This window comes from Malus sylvestris, chromosome 8 (genome assembly GCF_916048215.2).
Source record: "Malus sylvestris chromosome 8, drMalSylv7.2, whole genome shotgun sequence".
In the NCBI taxonomy this organism is placed as follows: domain Eukaryota; kingdom Viridiplantae; phylum Streptophyta; class Magnoliopsida; order Rosales; family Rosaceae; genus Malus; species Malus sylvestris.
In genome coordinates, this window is record NC_062267.1 from 22211332 (window position 1) to 22233460 (window position 22129).

The following is a 22129-nucleotide window of genomic DNA, read 5'->3' on the forward strand; positions in this document are numbered from 1 at the left end:
TGAGAAAAAGAGCAATCAGTCAGCACTTGGAATCAAGCTTCCAGTCAGGAACTGACTGCCTGGAACCCCTTGCCTGATTACTTACCTGGCATTGCTCTCGAGTCCTCATCTTCAACATTTTATGCTTCCAGAGAAGATACCACATCTGCCTGAGGAACAGATAGGGCAAGTGAGAAGGATACAAGGAAGCATATCGAGACAAGCGCAAAGGAACACGTGCTGATTCATCTATTACTTCGTCAACAGCAAAAGTATCCCATATCATCAAGGTCGAACGCACTCTTGATTTGATGGACTTATTTTGACCCTCAAATTCTTGAGTCGGCCTTATACTCTAGAAGAAACCAGAAAACCCTCCAGCCCAGTTCAAGAATAAGCTTGTGGAAAGTTACTTCTTCAAAAGCAAAAGTATCTCATATCATCTCTTCTCCATTTGCTTCTCTTTATCCTTGTTGCTGTTTACGACGGCAGGAGAAGGAGAACAATCAACCGGAAGCCGAAGTCAAACCTCCGATCCAGGTTGCTTGCTTGGAAGTCTGATTGCTTACCTTGTCTGTTACCTCTTTCGGCAAATCTCCTAACTCGGCGACTTGGGGGACTCCTACTATAGGGTTTTGTATCGCACTTGACCAAGCCCAAAACTACAAGTAAGCTTCAAGTGAAATTGATACATTACCTTGTGCATCTTCATCGGTTAAAGATACCACCCCTGGATGGAGGAAAAATACTTCCAGAGAAGATGCCACAGCTACCTATGAGACTGATAAGGCAAGTGAAAATGATACCACACTTTGGTACTTAGAAGTTTCATGATTACTCAATGGCTTGGCTCTTGCAAGTCCCCAACCGAGAAGCTTCCCTCACTCGGGAACTTAAGGGAGCACTGTTTGTACCATACTTGACCAATCCTAAAACTACTGAGCACCGGCAACGTTATACCGTTAAGGACACAGAAGAGTTTCCCTCCAACCAGGAGGCCAATCACAATGCGACACGTGTCGATATCAGAAGCCAATCATAGCGTGACACATGTCAACATCAGAAGCCAATCACAATACGACACGTGTCAATGTCAGAATTAAACTAGAAACTCTCTTCTATAAATAGAGATCATTCTCTCACAATATTTCCGAATGTCATTTGTACTAAATCATTCACTAGTACTCACTAAAGGAGAGCTTGAACCTATGTACTTATGTAAACCCTTCACAATTAATGAGAACTCCTATACTCCGTGGACGTAGCCAATCTGGATGAACCACGTACATCTTATGTTTGCTTCCCTGTCCCTATCCATTTATATATTTATCCACACTAGTGACTGGAGTAATCTAGCGAAGGTCACAAACTTAACATTTTCTGTTGTACCAAAGTCCTCACTGATTTTGTGCATCAACAATATATATTATGATGTCTAGAATCATGATTCCATTTTCCCTGACATGATGTCCACTTTCCCTTTATTCTATATTTTATAATATAGCTGAAAGGTAGGCCACTTTTTGGTGAAGCAGAGAGATTTGATGTGACTCAAATATGGTGATATTATTATGACCCATTCGGTGTAATAGTCTCAGGTCTTAGTAGTGTGTTTGTCGAGTTTATCTAGCTCAACAGTGCTTTCACTTTGCTTCTGCTTGCCTTCGTTATGAGCTTCTCGACCTCGGCTCAGTATATATATCTATATAGGCAGGCCGAGCTGCTAAGAAAATTCTGCTCGACCTCGATTCAGTTTCTCTCGACAAGTTACTAAGAATCAAGTGCACGGTAACAAGTTTCTCTTGGCCTGATAGGTAGACAGTCGACGTACTCTTGATTGGCTGGAAAGACTTAATTTCCTTAACCATTCGGCTTACGAGCCGAAGCTCAAGGAAATTGGGGGGCAATGTTTGGACCTAATTTTACATCATCGGCCCGTGCAATTAAGGTCGTTGAGTTAGCATAGCTCCCGATCGTCGAATGGAAAAGTGAAGATAATTTTGTTAAAAAATAATATTATGGTTTTTATCATAATAATTATTCTTTTAATATAAATTATCTTGGCATATTCTTAAGAAGGATAAATAAGATGTGAATTATATCCCTAAGCAAGCGGTACAATTCAATTTGAGTTGGGGTGTGTGTGGACGTGTGGATTGGATATGCTGCAAGCTGATAATAAAAAAGGGGATCAGGATGCGTGCATGAATGAGGGTGATGAGATAAGAAGCCTAGGTAGGCTAGGCCTTTGGTCATGATGTGATAATTCCATTAAAGGTGATGAGATATGAGGCTAAGGTAGGCTAGGTCTATGGTCATGATGTGATAATCTTGGATATGTTTTTATTTATTTATTGAAAATTATGGATAGCCATCTGGAAGATAGGCTTTAGCCTATGTCAGTTTTTCATTCCACCAGTTAGAGTTGCAATTAGACTCTACTATCTGGCCGTGCCAAGCAGAAGACAGAGTGATATAAATACAAAATGCTCTACGACAAAGAGATGACCTCCAACTCAACACACAAACAGCCCTGCGCAAACCCTCACTCTACGTGAAACCTCTCAAACATCTTGAGATTTTTATTTTCTTTTTCGCCAACACATCTTCAATTTGGATAAACAGCATTGTGAAGGCAATCAGCGAACATCTTCAGTTTGGATAGATAACACTGTTGTCGTAGAATCAGCCGACCGCGGAGCACCTTCAGTTTGGATAAACAGCAATGCGTCGAGGCCGACTGGTTATCTATCTAAGTCTTAGTCGAGAAGGATTTTCGAATCCTTATTGGGAAAGGTCATCTCATTAGCCTTCTCAGTGAAGTGAGGTGTTACAAGTTACAACATTCGGCACATTGAAAGCCGAATTTGATATTGAACTTCGTAGAACTAGCAGCCTTGTCTTCAGGCTCTAGAACCCGAAGGCCGAGACGTGTTCCTTCCTCGGTCGCAGTCGTAAGATCAAGAAGTCAGCAGTGCACCCAACGCAACATCAACACATTTTACTCCTCGGTCGAGCTCGACCGATGAGTTGGCACGCCCGTATATAACCGAAGGACATATGCAAGATGAAACGCCCACTTACATGTGTTGATGCACAAAACCGAAGGGGTCTTGGAATAACGTAAATTCGACCGTGAATCTACAAGAAAGTAAATAACACAAGATGTATTGTGGTTCACCCCAATGTTTGGGCTACGTCCACACTGATATTGTATTTCTCTGAGATGTTAAAGAGGGAGAGAGAAAGCTTCTCTATGAGGATGAGAGCTCTCAGAGGTTAAGGGTATAGCCTAAGAATTAGCCTCCCCTAATGAGGAGAGTAAGGAGTCATTTTATAGAATGAGGGCTCCTCACTTATTACATATTTACCCCTTCATTTATTACATAATTACATTTGAGTCCCCCGAGTATTTATACAAGATCTAAATACGAAGGCCCTAAGTATGGTACAAACAGTAGTCCCCTAAATCTTCAGTCAAGAGAGTCTTTTGGCTGGAGACTTGAAATTCAATCCATGTGTGGGCCGAAGTAACTAGATGTCGTCTTGAACTGATACTTAATATGAGGCGGTGCTCAAAGTGAAATGATGCTCAACTATAAGTAGCACATGTTGCGAGGCTGCTCGGCTTATGGTGTTGAAGGTGAGGGAGTCCATTTTATAGAATAAGGGCTCGCTACTCATTACAAAAATGATGGGTTAGAGTTGGTGCTTGCGGCGAGGCGGTTGCTCAGCTGGCGGCGATGCTCTCTAATGAAGGTGAGACAGTCCCTTTTATAGAATAAGGGCTCGCTCCTCAATACATAAATGATGAGCTAAGTCCCCCAAGTATTTTTCATGAAGCCCAGTTGAGGCCCAATATATGGTACATAATGTAGTCCCCAAGTCTTTGGTTAATAGAGTCTGTTGGCTGGAGACTTCAAATTGAATCCATGTATGGGCCGAAGTGGTGGTTGTTCGGAGGCGATATTTGTATACCCTGCACTGAAGCTTTGTAGGTGAAGCTTTGCAAGTAAAGCTTTGCAAGTAAAGCTTTGAAGCTGGATTGACATGAGTGATGCTCATGAATGTTTATGTTGATTAACATGAGTGATGCTTATGGATGTTGGCATGAGTGATGCTCATGAATGTTGACATAAGTGATGCTCATGAATGTTGACATGAATAATGGTCATGAATATTTATGTATGATTGTCATGAGTGATGCTCATGAATGTTTATGTATGAATGACATGAGTGATGCTCATGTATAATTTTGAAGTACTGGACATACTTTTGATCACCTGGTTGGTGATAATAGCGGCAGGTTGCGAATAATTTTGGAGTATTGGGCGTGATTTTAATCACCTGGTTGGTGATAATAGCGGCAGGCTGCCAAATAATTTTGGAGTACTGGGCGTACTTTTGATCACCTGGTTGGTGATAATAGCGGCGGAGTGCCGAATAAGTTTTTGTAGTACTGGGCGTACTTTTGGTCACCTGGTTGGTGATAATAGCGGCAGGGTACCGAATAATTTTTTGTAGTACTGGACGTACTTTTGATCAGCTGGTTGGTGCTATTTTGGGCTTATAGGCCTTCACCCTCCACATAACATTCCAACCCATTTATTTTGGGCTTGGAGTTTTTTTTTTTTTTTTTTTTACAATTGCTTTCGATGCACATGGCACCATCATTACTTCCTCTTTTCTTTTCTTTTTATTCCACTCTTCCTCTTTTCTTGTTTTTGAAATATTCTCTCAACAACATTATGATCTTTTTCTTTTTCTTTATCATGATCTCCTTCCTGCTCCTTCTTCTTTTTCTGCGTAGGCGAAGTGGACGACCCACTTGACAGCGAATTGCATGTTACTCTCCAGCTCTTTCCTCTTTCCATCAGGACCTACAGTAGGCTGCATAATTCCCTCATCTTTTCCTGTTTCTGAAATATTCTCTTAACAACATCATGATCTGTTTCTTTTGTTAGATAAGTGCGACAACCACTAGTACAGACTTTCTCATTTCCCCATGCACCGCCATTGTAAGCCCATGCTCTTCCCCCAATTCCTGACTTTACTGTTGCTCCTCAAGATGAAGTTGACTTTGAATGGAAATCCATAGTAACCCAACCCTCACCGTACTTAATCTTGCAGCCCACCCATGCGGTCTTAAAGCATTATGGTCAGCATTCCCGGGTTAGAACTATTGCGTACAATCTGGGTGAAATCCACGGCCAGCATTCATGCAACCTCTTCGCGTTCAATCCCATGCATTCGCTCGCCAGCTCTATCCCAAGCCTTCATTCAATCCCAGGCATTCCTGCAACCTCTTCGCGTTCAATATCAAGCACGATCAGATTTACGGGTTCAATCCCAGGCCTTCCTTCAATTAAGGTTGCTGCGTTCATCACGCGTGCTTGAGAGATGTTTATTGAGGATGTTACCGACAGGACACGAGGGATGTATTACATCACTCACTACATGTTTCATATCTGGCACATTATCATTATTTGTGGCCATCTCTTGAGAAGCAAAAGGTGGTGAAGAAATCTGCAAGCTCGGGACTCCTTGGGAAGGAAGACGAACAACGAAATCTTGGGGTCGAACCAGAAGCAGCGTCCGTTGAAGGTGAGCCGTCGGTTGCCACTCTGAGCCTGCCCAAGCCTATTCGCCTCATCCTGCCGCCGCCATGACCACCCATCTAAGTCATGCTACTGCTGGGCTTGGCTAGCCACAGATCCATCGGCTGTAATGCCCCAATATAGTTGTTTTCCATCATCAGAACCCATGAAAAATGAGTTGTGAGGATGGCGGGAGAGGAAGTCTCTGAGAGCCTCTTCTGGGTAATACCTACGACTAATACACCTTTTTTAGATCCTTCAATTCCTTGTAAATGAGGAAGCTTTTGATCGGTGAATAAAATGCAATTTCCCTTCCCTTTACCCAAATCTCTAGTCGAGACAGCGAAAGACCCATCATTGCTCAAAATAAACACTTGATCTCCTAAGTTTTTCACATCAACCCACTTACCCTATTCTTGATCCAACTTATAAACTTTAAAATCCCTAACTTTACCGTCAAAATGAGCAGCGAGTGGATGAGCGAGAAAGCGAGCTAGAGTGGGAGTCGAAGCCGGAGAAAGAGCGGGAACGCGAGCGTGAGCGGAAGGATGAGCCCGATGAGAAGCCTGACGGCGAGCGACGGGCTCGGGTTGGCTCGCCATGGCGGACAGAGACGGAGCCCTAGATAAACCCCATTGGTAAAGTGTCCAGAAAGAAGGAGAAAGTGATGAATTTGGATAGAGAAATGACGGACATGTTGGGACTCTGTTGTCATTTTACAATATTTCAGGGGTTAGATTTTAGAGAAAGAGGGAGAGAGGAAGTCCATGTAACTGGAATTACACAAAATAAGAGGGACATGATGTACTCGAGGAATTAGGGATTTGGTCAGATCCAAAGGAAGATCCAGGTTTTGGGTGTTGGGTTTCTGCAGATTCACGACGGAAGTGAAAAAATTAAAGAGAACCGACATAGTTTTTTGTGTCGATTCCTACAGACAGCGCCAAATGTTGATGCACAAAACCGGAAAGGTCTTGGAACAACGTAAATCCGACCATGAATCTACAAGAAAGTAAATAACACAAGATGTATCGTGGTTCACCCCAATGTTTGGGCTACGTCCACATTGATATTGTATTTCTCTTAGATGTTGAAAAGGGAGAGAGAGAGCTTCTATGTGAGGATAAGAACTCTGAGAGGGTGAGGGTATGGCCTAAGAATTGGCCTCCCCTAATGAGGAGAGTGAGGAGTCCTTTTATAGAATAAGTGCTCCTCATTTATTACATATTTGTCCCATCATTTATTACATAATTACATTTGAGTCCCCCAAGTATTTATATGAGATCTAAATACGGAGGCCCTAAGTATGGTACAAACAACATGCTTCTTTGTAGAGTATCTAGAAAGAACTAAGGGTTACATGTTTTATTGCCCCAATCATACCTTGAGGTTCATTGAAACTGGGAAAGCCAAGTTCATTGAAGAAGTTAATGATGATCAATGGGAAGAGAATCTTAATTGGAATGAAGAGACCACAGCAATGCAAGATGAAAACCTAGGTGATATTGTGACATATAAAGTTGTTGTACCAATTACAGTGTAAAATGAACAACATAAAGAACCAACACATGCTACTCAACAAGAAGAAATGGTTGCAAAAGAACCTGTGCAGTTGAACAACACACCATTCATTCAAGAAGAGCACATTGAGTCTATAAAAATGGAAACCAGATCCACCTGTGCAAGAAAGCCTGCAATCTCAGATGATTTCCTTGTGTATCTGCAAGAAGCTAAGTTTAACAGTCATGAAGAAGATCCATTGAACTTCAAGACAGCAATTGAGAGTCTAAATAATGTAAATTGGCAAGAAGCTACGCAATTAGAAATGGATTCCATGAATAAGAACAAGGTGTATGAGTTGGTTGAGCTTCCACAAGGATGTAAACCAATAGGCTGCAAATGGGTTTACAAGACCAAGAGAGACTGAAAGGGTGATGTTGAAAAATACAAAGCTAGACTTATAGCAAGATGTTATACTCAGCAAGAAGGAGTTGATTATAATGAAACATTATCTCCAATCTCTACAAAAGATTCTTTTAGAGTGATCACTAGTGGCTCACTTCAATTTATTTCTGCATCAAATAAACATTAAGACTGTATTCTTGAATGGAAATCTTGAAGAAAAGATCTACATGAAGCAACCATAGGGTTTCATTCAAGAAGGGAGAGAGAATTTGGTTTGTCAACTTAACAAGTCCATTTATGGATTGAAACAGGCCTCGAGACAGTGGTATTTGAAGTTTGATGAGGTTGTTTCACCATATGGTTTCGAAGAGAGCCCTAGTGATGAATGTGTTTACATGAAAAGGAATGGAAACTATTTTATTTTTCTCATTCTTTACGTTGATGACATATTATTAGCATGCAATAATGCATCATTGCCGAGTGACAACAAGAAATTTTTGTCAAAACACCTTGAGATGAAAGATATGGGAGATGCAACTTTTGTTCTTGGGATTCAGATCACAAGGGATCGAAGTAAAGGGCTACTTGGTTTATCACATAGAGCATATATTGAAAAGGTTCAATATGGAATACTCGAATGGCTATGATGTTCCAATGACAAAAGGAGAAAAGCTCAGTAAGGATCGGTGCCCCAAGAGTGAGTTTGAGAGGAAAGAAATGGCTAGCAAGCTTTATGCTTCTCTTGTTTGGAGTCTCATGTATGCACAAGTATGTACCAGACTTGATATTGCATATGCCATTAGCATACTGGGAAGGTTTATTCTAAACATGGTAATGCACACTGGATAGTTGCCAAGAAAGTTTTAAGATACTTGCAGAGAATAAAAGAGTATCAGCTGGTATACAAAAGAGATTCAAGACTTGAACTGGTAGGCTATAGTGACTCAGATTTTGCAAGATGCCTTGATTCACTTAAGTCAACTTCAAGTTATATTTTTATGTTGGCAAATGGGCTAGTGTCATGGAAGAGTGTGAAACAAGATACTGTTGCCACTTATACCATGCAAGCTGAGTTTTTAGCATGTTATGAAGCTACATCATAAGCTATATGGTTGAGAAATTTCATCAGCAGTCTCAAGATTATGGATTCCATAGCAAAGCATGTTCAAATTTGGTGTGATAATAAAGATGTTATCTTTTATTCTAAGAATAATAAGAGGTCTCCTAGAACTAAGCACTTGAACACCAAATATGCGTTGACAAAGAAGAAAGTAAAGTCTAGAGAAATCAAGGTTGATTACATTGACACTCATGCAATGCATACTGATCCACTCACTAAGGTATTACCAAATGCAGTTTTTCATAAGCATGCAGTCAATATGGGAGTGATTACAACCCTAGATTTGTTGAACTAGTGGGAGTAATAATAATATGTAGTTTAATTATGCATGTTAGTTTGTATCATGACAGTTAGTATTGAGTTTGGTTTTAAGTTTGCTAGTCGCTCCACTTGGTTGAATTGAAGGTTTAATAAAGGGATGTTGTTTTAGTAATTCATTACATTGTTTCAATGTAGTTTTAATTCACGTTTTCTGTTTGAAATAAAGGTTGTTGAAAGGTTAAAGGCAACTAATGTGTTTTTTGATGGAATAATACAGCAGCAAAATTATTAGCTGCAGTTGGTTATGTCATAAGATTGCTTGGCATATGAACTGAGTTTTCACGAAAATATATATGAGCTATTCTCATAGCTTGAGAGCTTCATAGGAAGCATTAGACAGTCAGGTATAAACTGATTAAGTGGACCTAGAAGTGATAGAGTCGATGTTTTTGACTCATGGTTTTGTAACTCACTTTTGTACCAAGTCTTTGATTGATTACTTCATGTAAGTAAAGACCTTAGTCAGTGATTATAAGAGCTCATGAACACTTGTTTAAGTTCATAGTCTCTGATAGTTCTAAATGAGTAACCTTTGCTTAACAGAAGTATGCAAGAAGCTTAATAGCTCAATTGAATCCATTGGCCAATAAAGAATCATGCTTACAGATTCGTTAAAGTTTTTTCTTGAATTAACTAATTGACCTAGTGGGAGAATGTTGGATGTTAGACTCTAATCCAACGGCTAATAGGTCAATATAGTTAATAAGGATTGATGTGGAATGTAAGTGCGATTAGGGTTTAGTTATAAGGTATAACTTGGACTCCAAGTAAAGGTATATAATTCGGTTATAATTGGAGAATAAGGGCTCTTGATACTATCATATTTGGATTGAGATTTGGTAGATTGTATCCTTGTACAATAAGGGATTCTAGTGCATGATTATGAGAATGTGCACTAGGGTTGTAATAGTATAAATACCAAGGGAAGGTCCCTGCATACACCACTGAAACACATACTTAGAGAACTCCCCATAGGTTCGAGTAATACAGTGGTGGTGAGTGTGTAGAAGACCTTTTGTCCAGTTCAAAGTGTTCGAGAGTGCTTGTTGCAGCTTTAGTGCTTACTGTGCTTGGAAAGATGTCTTCACAAGGTTAGTACAATGGTGTTTTCATCTTGCATGAACGTTTTAAGTCTAACATCCATCTCCACTTTTATAAAATGCTGCTCTAAGCAAGTAGTAAGTTTTGCTCGAATAACCTTCACATCTGCCATCCACACGAGAGCAAAAACAAAGGCCACCAGCTCCACCACTTCCTTTATTATTATTAATTCCTATAGGTTCATAGTCATCGTGACTCTCTAATCTATAAATTATGATTGGAGTAACACTTTTTTTATAGAGCTTTTAAAATGAATTTTGGTAATTTTTAGCTAAAATTTAGCTATAAAATAAAAGCGTGATCAGAGATGCTCTAATTCACTAATATTTGACTAGAGCGATAGTGTTGGTGGGTTATATATTTATTCTTAGGGGGGAATCAATAGGAATCAAACTCACACCAGGGTACATATTTCAATTTTATTCCAATATTTATTACGTTTTATCAAATCATTCTCTTTAGTGTTCTTCTTAGCGGAAAAAAAAAAGGAAAACTAATGAAAAGGGCTTGAAAACTTTGAGTTTTAATGATAAGGACAAAATAAAGGGTAAAGTGAATAGTACCAGGATTGACTTTTTAGTGTAAAAATGTGGTTTTTCGTTAAAGTGAACAGTACCGGGTGCTTTTCGTTAAAGTTCCCAAAAAAAAAATCTCTAAAAGGGTTAAGGGAGTTGTATTCAATTAGGAGTTTAGAAGATTTTAAAAGTGTTAACAAATTTAAGGGTATTCAAAAAAGATTTTAAATGAATCCATGAAAGTCCATGAGTATTTAATCAAAAATTTAAAGGAGTTTATAAAACTCCATAGAAATATGGATGTATTCAATCAAAATTCTAAAGTAGTCAATAAACTCCATGTGTATTCAATTAGAAATTTAATTTTAAAGTATTTTAAAAAAATTAAGGATTTTGATGGATGAGGATTTTATAGTGAATTTTAGGCTTTAGGAAATCAGGTCTATTCCTTAAGATTTTGAATGAATTCACATGTAGGGGGTGTATTCAATTGGAATTTTATCGGATTTTAATGGATTTATAAATCCATGAATGTTGATGGAGTTTAATTAATTTGTAATGATTCTATGTAAAATTTTGATTCAATTTTCTCGAAATCTTAGGGGGAGATGTGAGATTTGTGAATGCTTAAAATACACTATGAAAGCTCTCAAATTCCCTCGAATTCTTCAAATTTTTAAAATCTTTAAAATCAATTCAGAATTGTATACACCTGGAATGTTATAAACTTCTTTAAAATCCTAATTGAATACATGGACTTATAAAGATTTTAATGAATTATCTTAAAGTACACTTTGAACTTCAGAGTTTCACTTAAAATCCTGATTGAATACCCTTAAATTCATTGAAAGAATTAAAATCCCTCAAAATCCCAATTGAATAACGACTTAATAGTCTATGAAACTCCACTTAAATTCCATCAAACTTTTAAGAACCTTCAAAATCTCAATTGAATATAGATTTTTCTATTTTCAATTGTTATTAAAAAGACACATGTATAGAACTATAAAATATATAACACAACCAAAATTTTCAAAAAGTAAACAAAGCTCAACAGTCGGTTGTTTTCCTATTTAGCAATATCCCTTGTTAGTTTGGGCTATAAAATATATGTATGCTCTATCTGCAAAGAGGCTAAAATATCCGGTGGCATCACTTGCACACCTTTGAGGCCGTCATGGAAATTGGGGATACAATATTGTATTTTTCATAAGTTATTGACTATTATAGACATACAACCCTCTGTTTTTTTGTGGTTAGTTGTTAGTTTGGGCTTGTTTTATTCCTCATTTATTGAAAAGAAGAAAACTTGAAAAGGTAGATAAGATTAAAGAGGTCTCAGATTACTAGCATTTTCACTTGAGTTGTAATTGTGGCATGTGCAACGCTTTTTTTCCTATTCTAAATTTTCCCTCTTGATTCTCTTCGAGATGTTTTTTTTATCAAGTGCATTAGTGTACTATGATACTATCTATAACTTGATGTTTCTAACAACTCTAAATTGTATATCATTGAATGCTACGTGGTACTCTTGAAAAATTAGTTTCTTTGATCATTAAAAAGATTTTAAAATTTGGTAGATAGGATTGAAGACACTTAGGAATGTCTTTTGTTTTATCTTTGTTTATGTCTCATGATAGTATTCGAGCAACACATTATATTAAAGACACTTTATGTCATGATTTTCACGTTTGGGTTTTAGATAAACAATTTTAGGTTGCCTTCTATATCATTTTATGATGTTTGTGTCAGAGTTGTGCCCTAAAAGCCAATTTCGTAATATTGAATATTATGTAACAACTTCATATTAATTAAATAAGGGCAAGATTAATTCATTCATGATTTTGGCTTTATATAGACATAATGTACATTATGAATGAGTTCATAGGTTTTAGGGCGTGGAAGCAATATCCTAAACAAGATTAGGGCAGAAAAACTTGTATTCCATAGTCCTTAGTTCTTAAACAAAGTTCTTAGACGTTTGGAAAGTCAACTGGACATTAACTATCTGGTAAGGCATGTGTATATCTTGTTAGTATTAGTATGGTCTCGTACCTCGCAAGGCCCATTAGTGTGTTTCTTGGGTTCATGTATATAAGTAGAGAGATGTATGAATGCGTAATAAGGAATCTCTCATCTTCTGGTAATTGTTCAGTAAAAGGAAATATCCCTCAAAGCCACTTGAAGATCCATCTCAGAGATCTTCGACTAAAGTACCTGTTGTTGATGCACCAAACTATGTTGACTATTGAACAACATAAAGTGTCAAGGTGTGACCTTCGCAAGCTTGCTATGATCACCAAGTGAAGGTAATATGTAAAGAAATGGAGATAGGGAAGCAAACACAAGATGTACATGGTTCACCCTAAGTTAGGCTATGTCCACGAGGGTAGAGGATTTTTAATTAATAATAGAGTTCAAATGATACAAAAGGGTTAAATATAATCATTAATAGTGGGTACTAATGATGCTTTGAGTAGAATAAGATCATTAGGGATTAATTGTGGAAGAATGATCTCATTTTATGGTTGAGCAAAGTCCCTTATTTTCGTTTGTGGTCGATGTGTGACTCTAGGAATTTTGCTATGGTGTTGATTGATGAAGCGATATTAGAAAATGCGAAAATAATACAAGAATTTCAATAATAATAATCATAATGAAAATCACAGCATAAATTGTATACAAGATTAATACAAACAACAGAGAAAGTAAGAAATAATGACAAACTTAGAGATCGAGTCTTACATAAATACAATGTCCTAAAGACATAATTAAGCCCTTATTCTTGTACTTATAGTTCGGTAGGTGTCCGTCTCCCAAGATTCAACAATCTATTATCCCAAGTCAAAGCACTTCTGTCTTCGAACTCTTGCGAACCCAATATATTTCGTACCCCAAGACACGACTCAAAATTTGACGAACGAAGAATAAGAGAAATAGAGTTGGGAAACCTTATTTCTCAAGAGTAGAAATTAACTCTAATTTCTACCATATCATGAAAATGATTTCATAGGATTATATAGAACCCAAGTACTACTTATTAAAAAGATGTAACTTTCACTCTAAAAGTAGACACCATTTTACTAACATGCACCTATTGAATTCAAACTAACTCACGGTTACAATTTTCCATTCAAATGTTAAATTACATATAATAATTAATATTATAATAAATAATTTTCAACATTGACATGTGTCGCATTGTGATTGATCTCTTGATTAGAGACGAACTCATGTGCTTCGGCATGGGTGTCTCAGCATGAACTCTTTAATAGGTCTTCAAAGATATTTAGTTGACCAGTGCTTGGTAGTTTCAGAATTAGCGAAGTATGGTACAAACACTTGTTGATCAAGATATGTTTGTATGAACTGCTTCAACATCTCATATCACGGTGATCAAAGATATCTATATGTGATTTGTCACTTCTCCTATCATATAAATCTTGATCAGGATATGGAAGATAGAAGAACTGAATTGATCAAGATATGGAAGATAGAAGAACTGAGTTGCATTGTAACTACAATCAAGGTTTAAAAGAGTATCATGATTTTTTCACGAATACTTCCATCTAATGCTGGTAGCCATGACATATTGTTAGGTGTTGCTCATGACTTGTGTAATTAAATTAATTTCATTGTCGACTTTAGTTAGAACCTAAGAGGTCACACACCCATTATACTACTAACGGCATTATATGATATGAAGATTAAAATATATTTAATTATTAATTATATTAAATTAAATATTTGGGCCTATTGGACTTGGTTTTAATTAAAATAAGCTTTGAGTTTTAGTTAACTAAAACATATCCAAGTCTCAAGCCCGAGTGGGCTAGTAGGAATATACTTGGTGCAAAGATGAAGTCTATTTGGCGTCAAGCCAGCTAAAGGTGCAGCTAGGATATTCTAAATACCCATTGTTCTCTTCTATGTCCCAAATTATTATATTTATTCCTTACATTATGTTTGAATGAGAGAATTAAACTTGAAATTTGAATAAAAGTCAGAATTTGTAAATTCATATGTACCGATTTCTTATTTAGATTCATAAATATAGAAATTTAGAAATTCCACCAGGAAAAAAAACTTAGAATTTGAGACCTCCAATTCCCAAGTTTAAATTCAATATAAATAGTTGTTGTTTCCCAATTTCTATGATTGAGAGTTTAAAAATAACAAATTTCATATTCATATTCATTGTTCTTTTAGGTTAACTAAACAAGAAAATTCACAAATTTTAAAAAATAAAATTTCATCATTTTAAAATTCCTTAGTGATCAAAAAGAGAGAAAAACTTCATATTCGTTTTTCCCAGTGTGCCTAAGAGATTTCCAAGTGAGGGATCTTTATAGCACAATTGAACTTCACCTTTTGTCATTGGTGTATCAATATGGATACTTTTAGAGGCTCAACATTTGGAAAGCTTTCTCGTGATCAATCATGAAGTGGAAGAACACAAGTACATATATGATCTTACAAAGTGGCACATGCATGACTAAATAATCTTGTAAGTAATTCTCTTCACTATATTTATTTGTTGCATTATCAATTTACAACCAATCAGATATGTAATTGGAATAATATATTGCACGTTTATTTATTATTTTTCGCTGCGTATTTAATTATTTGAATTAAATTTATCCCAATAATATGCCTGAAACCCAACAATTTGAATATAATATCATAGGAAGCTTTTAAGTGAAGGGATCCCCATTATTTTTTTTTTATAAAAATGGGGATTATTTGTGGGGTCCACACCATATCGAATATTAACAATCTGAACCGTCCTTTTTTCAAATTGTACCTCATAGATCATCCTTGCAAAATATTAGCCAAATCGAAAATATTTAAGACATCTAATTGGGTTCAAAGAAATGAACGAATACTTTGTTATATAAGAAACAATGCAATTTGATATTGATAATTAAATAGGCAAAATGTTTCGGATTGAATTGAATTTTTGCAAGGATTATCTATGAATTGAGACTAACAAAATAAACGGTTCGGATCGTTGAAATACAATATGAAGTGCGCCCTATACCCAATCCTCATTCCCCCCCCCTTGTATAAAGGGCTTGTAATATCATATTCCACACAAAAAAAAAAAAAAAAAAAAGGGAGTCCCAAAAATATCCCTTCACCCTCCCCACAACTTTTTGGGCACGTTTATGTAAGGGTAATCGACATCAGGAAACGGAATACTTCGGTGTTTACCAAATATGAGGGAATAAAAAATTAGCGGGTCGCACACAAATTTTGGAATCCAATTCCGAAATTTGGAGGAATTGGACTCCTAACTATGGGATGGTACTTGGATTCCAAAGGATTGAGGGGGTGAGGAATCCATTTTTCTTACCCATTGTGTCCTCGCATAAAAGTTGAAATTCCAAAGAAACCTAAGCTCTCATCCCCAGTGTTATCCCTCTCCTTCTACCTCACCACCGTCACACATCCCTTGCCTTTCCCAGGACACAGACCCCGCCACTGACCCTGGCCACCATCATCTTCCACAACAATTAAATTACAAAAGTAGATCAAACCACAAACCAAGAAGAACCTTGTTGCAATTTTAGTAGGTATTTTATGAACAAAATGTCAAAAACCAAGCCCCCACACCAAACCAACATGAAATCACAACCTTGTAAACTAATCCTTCAACACCGCCACTGCCACCACCACCACTGCCCATCAGCCACAAACCCATCTTCAATTTCAAACTATTGAAAGATGAGAAAGGCGGAGGAGGAGAGGAACAATTAGGTTAGGGTTTGGTAATTGGTTAGTTTGCTTTTTAATTTTATTTTATATCATTTGACTTTCTTTTAATCGGCATATAAAAATAATTTAATATAACAAGAGTATTTTAGTAATTACATTAGTTTATATTCCGATTCATGTGAACTAGTAAACAGTTTATATAGATCAATGTCATTCTTACTCCGATTCTAGAAAGTTTTAGTAAACATTTTTAATAAGAATCTGATTCTAACTCCTCCTCAATCCAATTCCTTCTTAATTCAATTCCCTTCAATCTGATTACAGATTTTTATACGCGCCCTCAGAGTTGTTGGTCTCAAAATTGGTCTTGAGCACAAGTCAAGGATTTTGGAATCTCTTGATCCTTTTTAGTGAGTGCGGGCGTACCTACCAACTTGAGGCCTAATACCAAGCCTATAAAGAGAAGTGTTTGGAGATTTTAGTTGCGCTTGTAATTGACATATTTAACCTCATTAGGGCTGATGAGATGGCTCTAGCAATCCTAACTCTGGCACTGGGTCGGGTGTTCCTTGCACCCCCACATTCTCTTTGTTGTCTGCCCTTGTTGGCAGTGTTGCTTGTGGACTACCATGAGCTTCTTTCACTTGGCTGCAAGTTCTCTGGGTTTGTAGTTGTGCTAGGTGTGAAGCTTGGAATTGGCTGCTGGTGTTGGTGACGAGTGGCTTTGTTTGGGGACTGAATTTGACTAGATCAACATGCACGGCTGCTATTTTGGTGGTTGCAGCGGCAGTTTTGGCGGAGGTTGCAGTGACTCTGGTTGTTTTTTTGTGTTCTTTGTTTTGGGCTCAACTTTTGGTTGGGCCTCTGTTGGTTGTTTGTATTTTTCGTTCATGTGCCTCTGTGTTGTAAATTTTGGGCCTCTGTATTGTAGTGTTTGTACTGTTTGTTGTTGGTAATGTATGTTACCTTTGCTCCAAAAAAAAGAAAAGAATGATGGCGTGGTATTGTGAGATTTATGCATGCTTCATGTGCCCGTCAGGTCAACTAAGTTCCAAGCAGCTCATATCACATTCCCAAATTTAAAATTCCTTATAGTCTCAACCAAATTGATGAATTGTGAGGGCTCCCTAATCACTAGTGTTGCAGATACAATTTGGTGAAGTAATTAACTAAGGTTTTAAGAATATACTTGATTAATCATCACCGGGTGGCTAATGGTTACTCCCCACGATTCGTCCTGGATTCGATTCCTACCGTTAGTGAATCATACAATGGTGGTCAGGGAGGACTGAAATGCCTCTATGAGTCTTTACAGCCTCCAGAATGATGGACTGTCGTAGCGGCTAACAACTTATCCCCTTTTGTAAAGAAGAAAAAAGAGTGTACTTGATTATCCAATGTCATGGATAGGCATAGGAAATATAGTTAAGGATTATTAATTCAGATGGTTACTTTTGAAGGGCTGGGAACAATGATATGTTGACAATTAGGGATGACAATTCTAACCGTTAAACCCGATAACTGTGGATAACAGCCCGAACGGATTGGATTTGGATATGAAAATTCGGGTATGGTATGGATATGGGGAAAAACCGTGAACTTTATTCGGTTATGGTTTTGGATATGGTTATAGGGGTCCTCAATCCGTATCCGTCCTCGAATCCGACCTGAATATATATTTGATATATAATATAATTTTATTCAATTTACCGAACCCTCCCTATACTAATTCATTATGCATGCATCAAACCCTATGCTATCTTTATTATGCATCATGCATGGGGCATACCAACAACCTCATCAATTCAATACTCTTATTATTATGCTCAACCAAATTAATTCATTGAATCATTTTATATATCAATTATCAAATGTTACAAGTTTATCAGATTCATCTCTCTTCAAGAGTCTCACTATCAAGAAATTGGTGCATGTTATCATGAACAACTTCAAATATATTGTTATGTTTTTTGTAATTGGATGTTGCTATTTAATAACGGAATTAATATCTACTAAAATTTATAATGCATCAATTGGATGAATATGATTATTATTTTTTATTTGACAAAGATGGATATAACCGATAACCGATTGAAAATCCGTTACCAGTGGATATGGTTATGGATAATCCCCGATGGTTAATTTGTGGCTATTGATATGGTTAAGTTTTGTGGTTATGGGGATGGATATAACATTTCCGTCCCCAAACCGAACCGTTGCCATCCCTATTGACAATTGACCCATAGATAGGATCTCATTGGGCGATTATTCAATTTTATATTATTATATTTTTATAATGACGATTGAGTTTGGAATCTCTTTTGACATTGAAAAGATAAAAAATACCACAAAACTAAAAAAATGAAAACTGCTATGGTTAATCCGCCGCCCTCATGAGCAATCTCTAACCTTTCAATGCATGTGAAGTGGAGTTTACCCGCATTAATATGCCAAAAATGCGTGAACGGTTGACTGTAACACAATTTAATCTTGAGTGGAGCAAATAAGAAGGGCAATCAAGGTGGAACACCTCTAAGAGCGACTGATCTGAGTGAAACATAGGGGTTCAAATCATTGACTAACACGTGATTATAAATTTAATTTTTATTAATTTTATCGTCATAAACTTAATATATATCAAACAATAATTAGAGTCATAAAAACGCCACACTCATTTTAAGTGCGGAAAATTTTATCTCGACAACGAAGGACATTCCTAAATATGATGTCCTTCTCATAGATAAGACCTCCTCGACTAATTTCAACGAAACAGGTCAGGATTAATATCAATCAGCTGTCGCTATAAAGTAGTTGCAATGTTAAAATGCAATCAACAATATCCATACAAAATTGGGAGCTGAAGAGTGAGTACCTGGCGTAATTCGTATGGATAGATTTAGAAAAAGAATATTATGATTAGTCATTTTGTGTGAAGAAACTCGGATAAAATACAATAGCTTTGACATTCTATAAAAATAACAGGTTTATAATTTAAGTGGTTATGACTTAGAGTACTGTTCTCTACCATCAATTGATATTATTATTTTGCAAGGCTTTCGATTTCACGAGTGCCTACTCGATAGATGTTATTTTTAGATACGAGGTAATATTCCTCACAAAATAAGAAGTTTATAATTTAAGTGGTTAAGACTTATGAGTATGGTTCTCTGCCGTCAATTGACATTACGCGTGTTGTTCACACATCAACAATCCTTTTTATACTATTTTGCAAGGCTTTCGATTTCTTTAGTGTAGGCAGCACTTGGTAGATGTTATTTCGATTTCTCTAGTGTAGGTTTTGCTCGCCCTCATTAATTCTTGTGCAACCGTATCCCTTTAAAAAATAAAACCTGATTAGTTTAATAGTCCCTTTGGAGAAGAATAGGGGAACCACTTGGAGAAGGCAGCAGCTGCTACTTTGGTGCTCTCTTTTGGCTGCTTCATTTGTGCTTTCGTTTGAGCAATCACTAATATTGATGCTATGTTCTATAGCTTTTGGGAAAGAAATTTGTTATATATTTTCGTCTTCACACAAATTGAGAATCAATCTAAACCAATATGCCATTGTCGATTAACCGACTTGATCGGTTTTAGACCCAGTTTAGTCGGTTTCGCTTTGCAATTTTAGCCCAACCGACGAGGTTTGTTTGGTTTTGGTTTTGACCCAAAACCAACCCACGCCCACCCGTACTTTTAAGCACCACTACACAATTACATAAGGAGAAGACGGGTTGTTAAGGCTACACCATAGTTCAGGAGGGATGAAAAAAATTTACAATGAACCGATGTATAGGATGCACCTCTGCATTGGACGATTGGATTTGCACTATTAAATTTTGACAATCTCAATCTAGTTGTTAAAACACCGATACATTGTAAGAAAACCTACTAATTTGATATTTTATTTGGCTTATTATATTAACACTCCACAAATTGTTGAATAAACCTCCCATACTTAATACACCCCACATTTGCTTTTTTAATTAAAAATTATCTTAATACATCCCACTTACTTCCCCATAATACCCTCACACCCCACATTCTTAATATACACCTTACATTTTTTATATGTACCCCATATTTTATATACACCCCACATTTCTCAAATCTTATAAAGCTTTTAATTTGGACAAATAATGCCGACTAAAATTTTGACAAAAGATGCCGTCTAGGATTTAAAGCATATGTGGGTTGTTTTCAATTCCACCATTAAAACCCATGTCGTCTATTTTTAATATTTGGCGGTAATTTTAAGTGTTTAATTCTTCATGTAATCCATATGATCCCTAAAAGATGAATACGAACATAGAAGCTTGAATAACGCATTAAAAGAAAAATTAAATAGACCGCTAGATCGAAAAGCGCCACTTACTTTAGCCGAGGTCTTGAAGAGGATACCTTACATGCTAATACTGTGATCCAGTCTCTAAATTCTTCCTCAACAGTGGCTCACATATCTGGTATGGGCATGAAAGCTATCCCCAACATTTCATGCTTCTGCAGCCTTCGGTCTGTCAACTTGTCGAACAACTTCATAGGTATGCTTTGGTAGAAAAGAAATAAACTGTAGGAGTTAATACTTAAAACATACTGGTTCTTATAGCTAACCAAGTTGCTTGGCTACTTGTCCTTCTACTTTTGCAGCCAACATTACTCCAGGGTTGCTGCAGAAGAGTCTTCACACACTCGACTTGTCCAAAAACAGGCTCAGCACCACTGAAGGACTAAGAGACTTAACCCGATTGCGAGTACTTGATCTCAGTTACAACCGAATTTCTAGAATTGGACGTGGTAAGCTTAAATCCTTCTGATTTTCAACCCTCTAGTTGACATCAGAATACAAACTTTCCCTAGTAAAATGTATCATTCCGGTCACTGACTCGGTGGATTTTCATGATGCCAGGGTTATCAAGCTGTAGTGTATTGAAGGAGTTATATCTTACCGGGAACAAGATCAGTGATGTTGAGGGCCTGCATAGGCTACTGAAGCTAACAGTTCTGGACTTGAGCTTCAACAAGATCACAACAACAAGGGCGCTGGGCCAGCTGGTGGCTAACTACAACTCACTGCAGGCTATGAATCTATTGGGGAATCCAATCCAGAACAACATCGGCGATGAGCAACTACGCAAGACAGTTTGCAGTCTCCTCCCAAAGCTAGTGTACCTGAACAAGCAGTCCATCAAGCCACAAAGGGCAAGGGGGGTAGTCACAGACAGTGTTGCCAAAGCAGCACTTGGGAACAAAGGATGGAACCCTAGAAGAAAATCCAGCAAGAAGCTTAGCCAGAGAAGCGCATCATTTAAAAATACTCATGCCTTGCCATCGAAGAAAAGCTCATCATTTCCTACCCACGGGCACAACACCGGGGCAAGTGTTGTACAGCAAAACCTAAGCAAGACGAAGAGCATGGTCAGAGTGTCATCTGAACTCCCCTCTTCATCGCATTAGAATTTCCAAAGTTAGGGGACTAGCAAATATTTTGACATAAAATTTCTAGGTGTGTTTCCCTTGCCTGATGTTTTTGGTGTTTCTTCAAAAGTCTCTAGGGCTACAAAGGATCTGGTGGTTTTCATGTTTCAGTTTTCCATCGTTAATATATTCAGGCTGCTTTTTGTCCCAATTTCCGAATCTCTTTTAGCATGCGATCAGATATTCACAGGCTATATTTGAAACCAACACAGATGCAGCTACCTGAACCTACTACATGAAACATCCAAAACAGCTAAAGAATTTGGAAAATGAATATCCGGTGCTGGATGCCAATCTCTAGTACCTGGTAGGCTGGTTGTTTTCGATAGTTTGTTCATCTTCTGTTGATAACAAATAATATCGACAATGTACCAAGCAGCTCTAGAAAGAGTTTTCGGGTT

General features: G+C 37.2%; 1 protein-coding gene across 1 annotated transcript; it reads left to right on the forward strand.

Moving 5' to 3' along the window:
- Nucleotides 1-7164: 7164 nt before the first annotated feature.
- LOC126631440 (uncharacterized) lies at nt 7165-21879 on the forward strand. The gene is made up of 5 exons (XM_050301567.1): nt 7165-7427; nt 8039-8249; nt 20602-20794; nt 20901-21047; nt 21160-21879. The coding sequence occupies exons 1-5, from the start codon at nt 7165-7167 to the stop codon at nt 21705-21707; spliced, it is 1362 nt and encodes a 453-aa protein (XP_050157524.1). The 3' UTR covers nt 21708-21879.
- Nucleotides 21880-22129: the final 250 nt, after the last annotated feature.

Bases quoted from the DNA above. Each gene is read 5' to 3' on its own strand.
- LOC126631440 (XM_050301567.1), top strand. From the start codon at position 7,165: ATGGTTGCAAAAGAACCTGTGCAGTTGAACAACACACCATTCATTCAA. The intron at 7,428-8,038 runs GTATGAGTTGGT...CTTGGGATTCAG, and splicing joins TCCATGAATAAGAACAAGGT to ATCACAAGGGATCGAAGTAA. The intron at 8,250-20,601 runs GTATGTACCAGA...AAAATTAAATAG, and splicing joins GGAGTCTCATGTATGCACAA to ACCGCTAGATCGAAAAGCGC.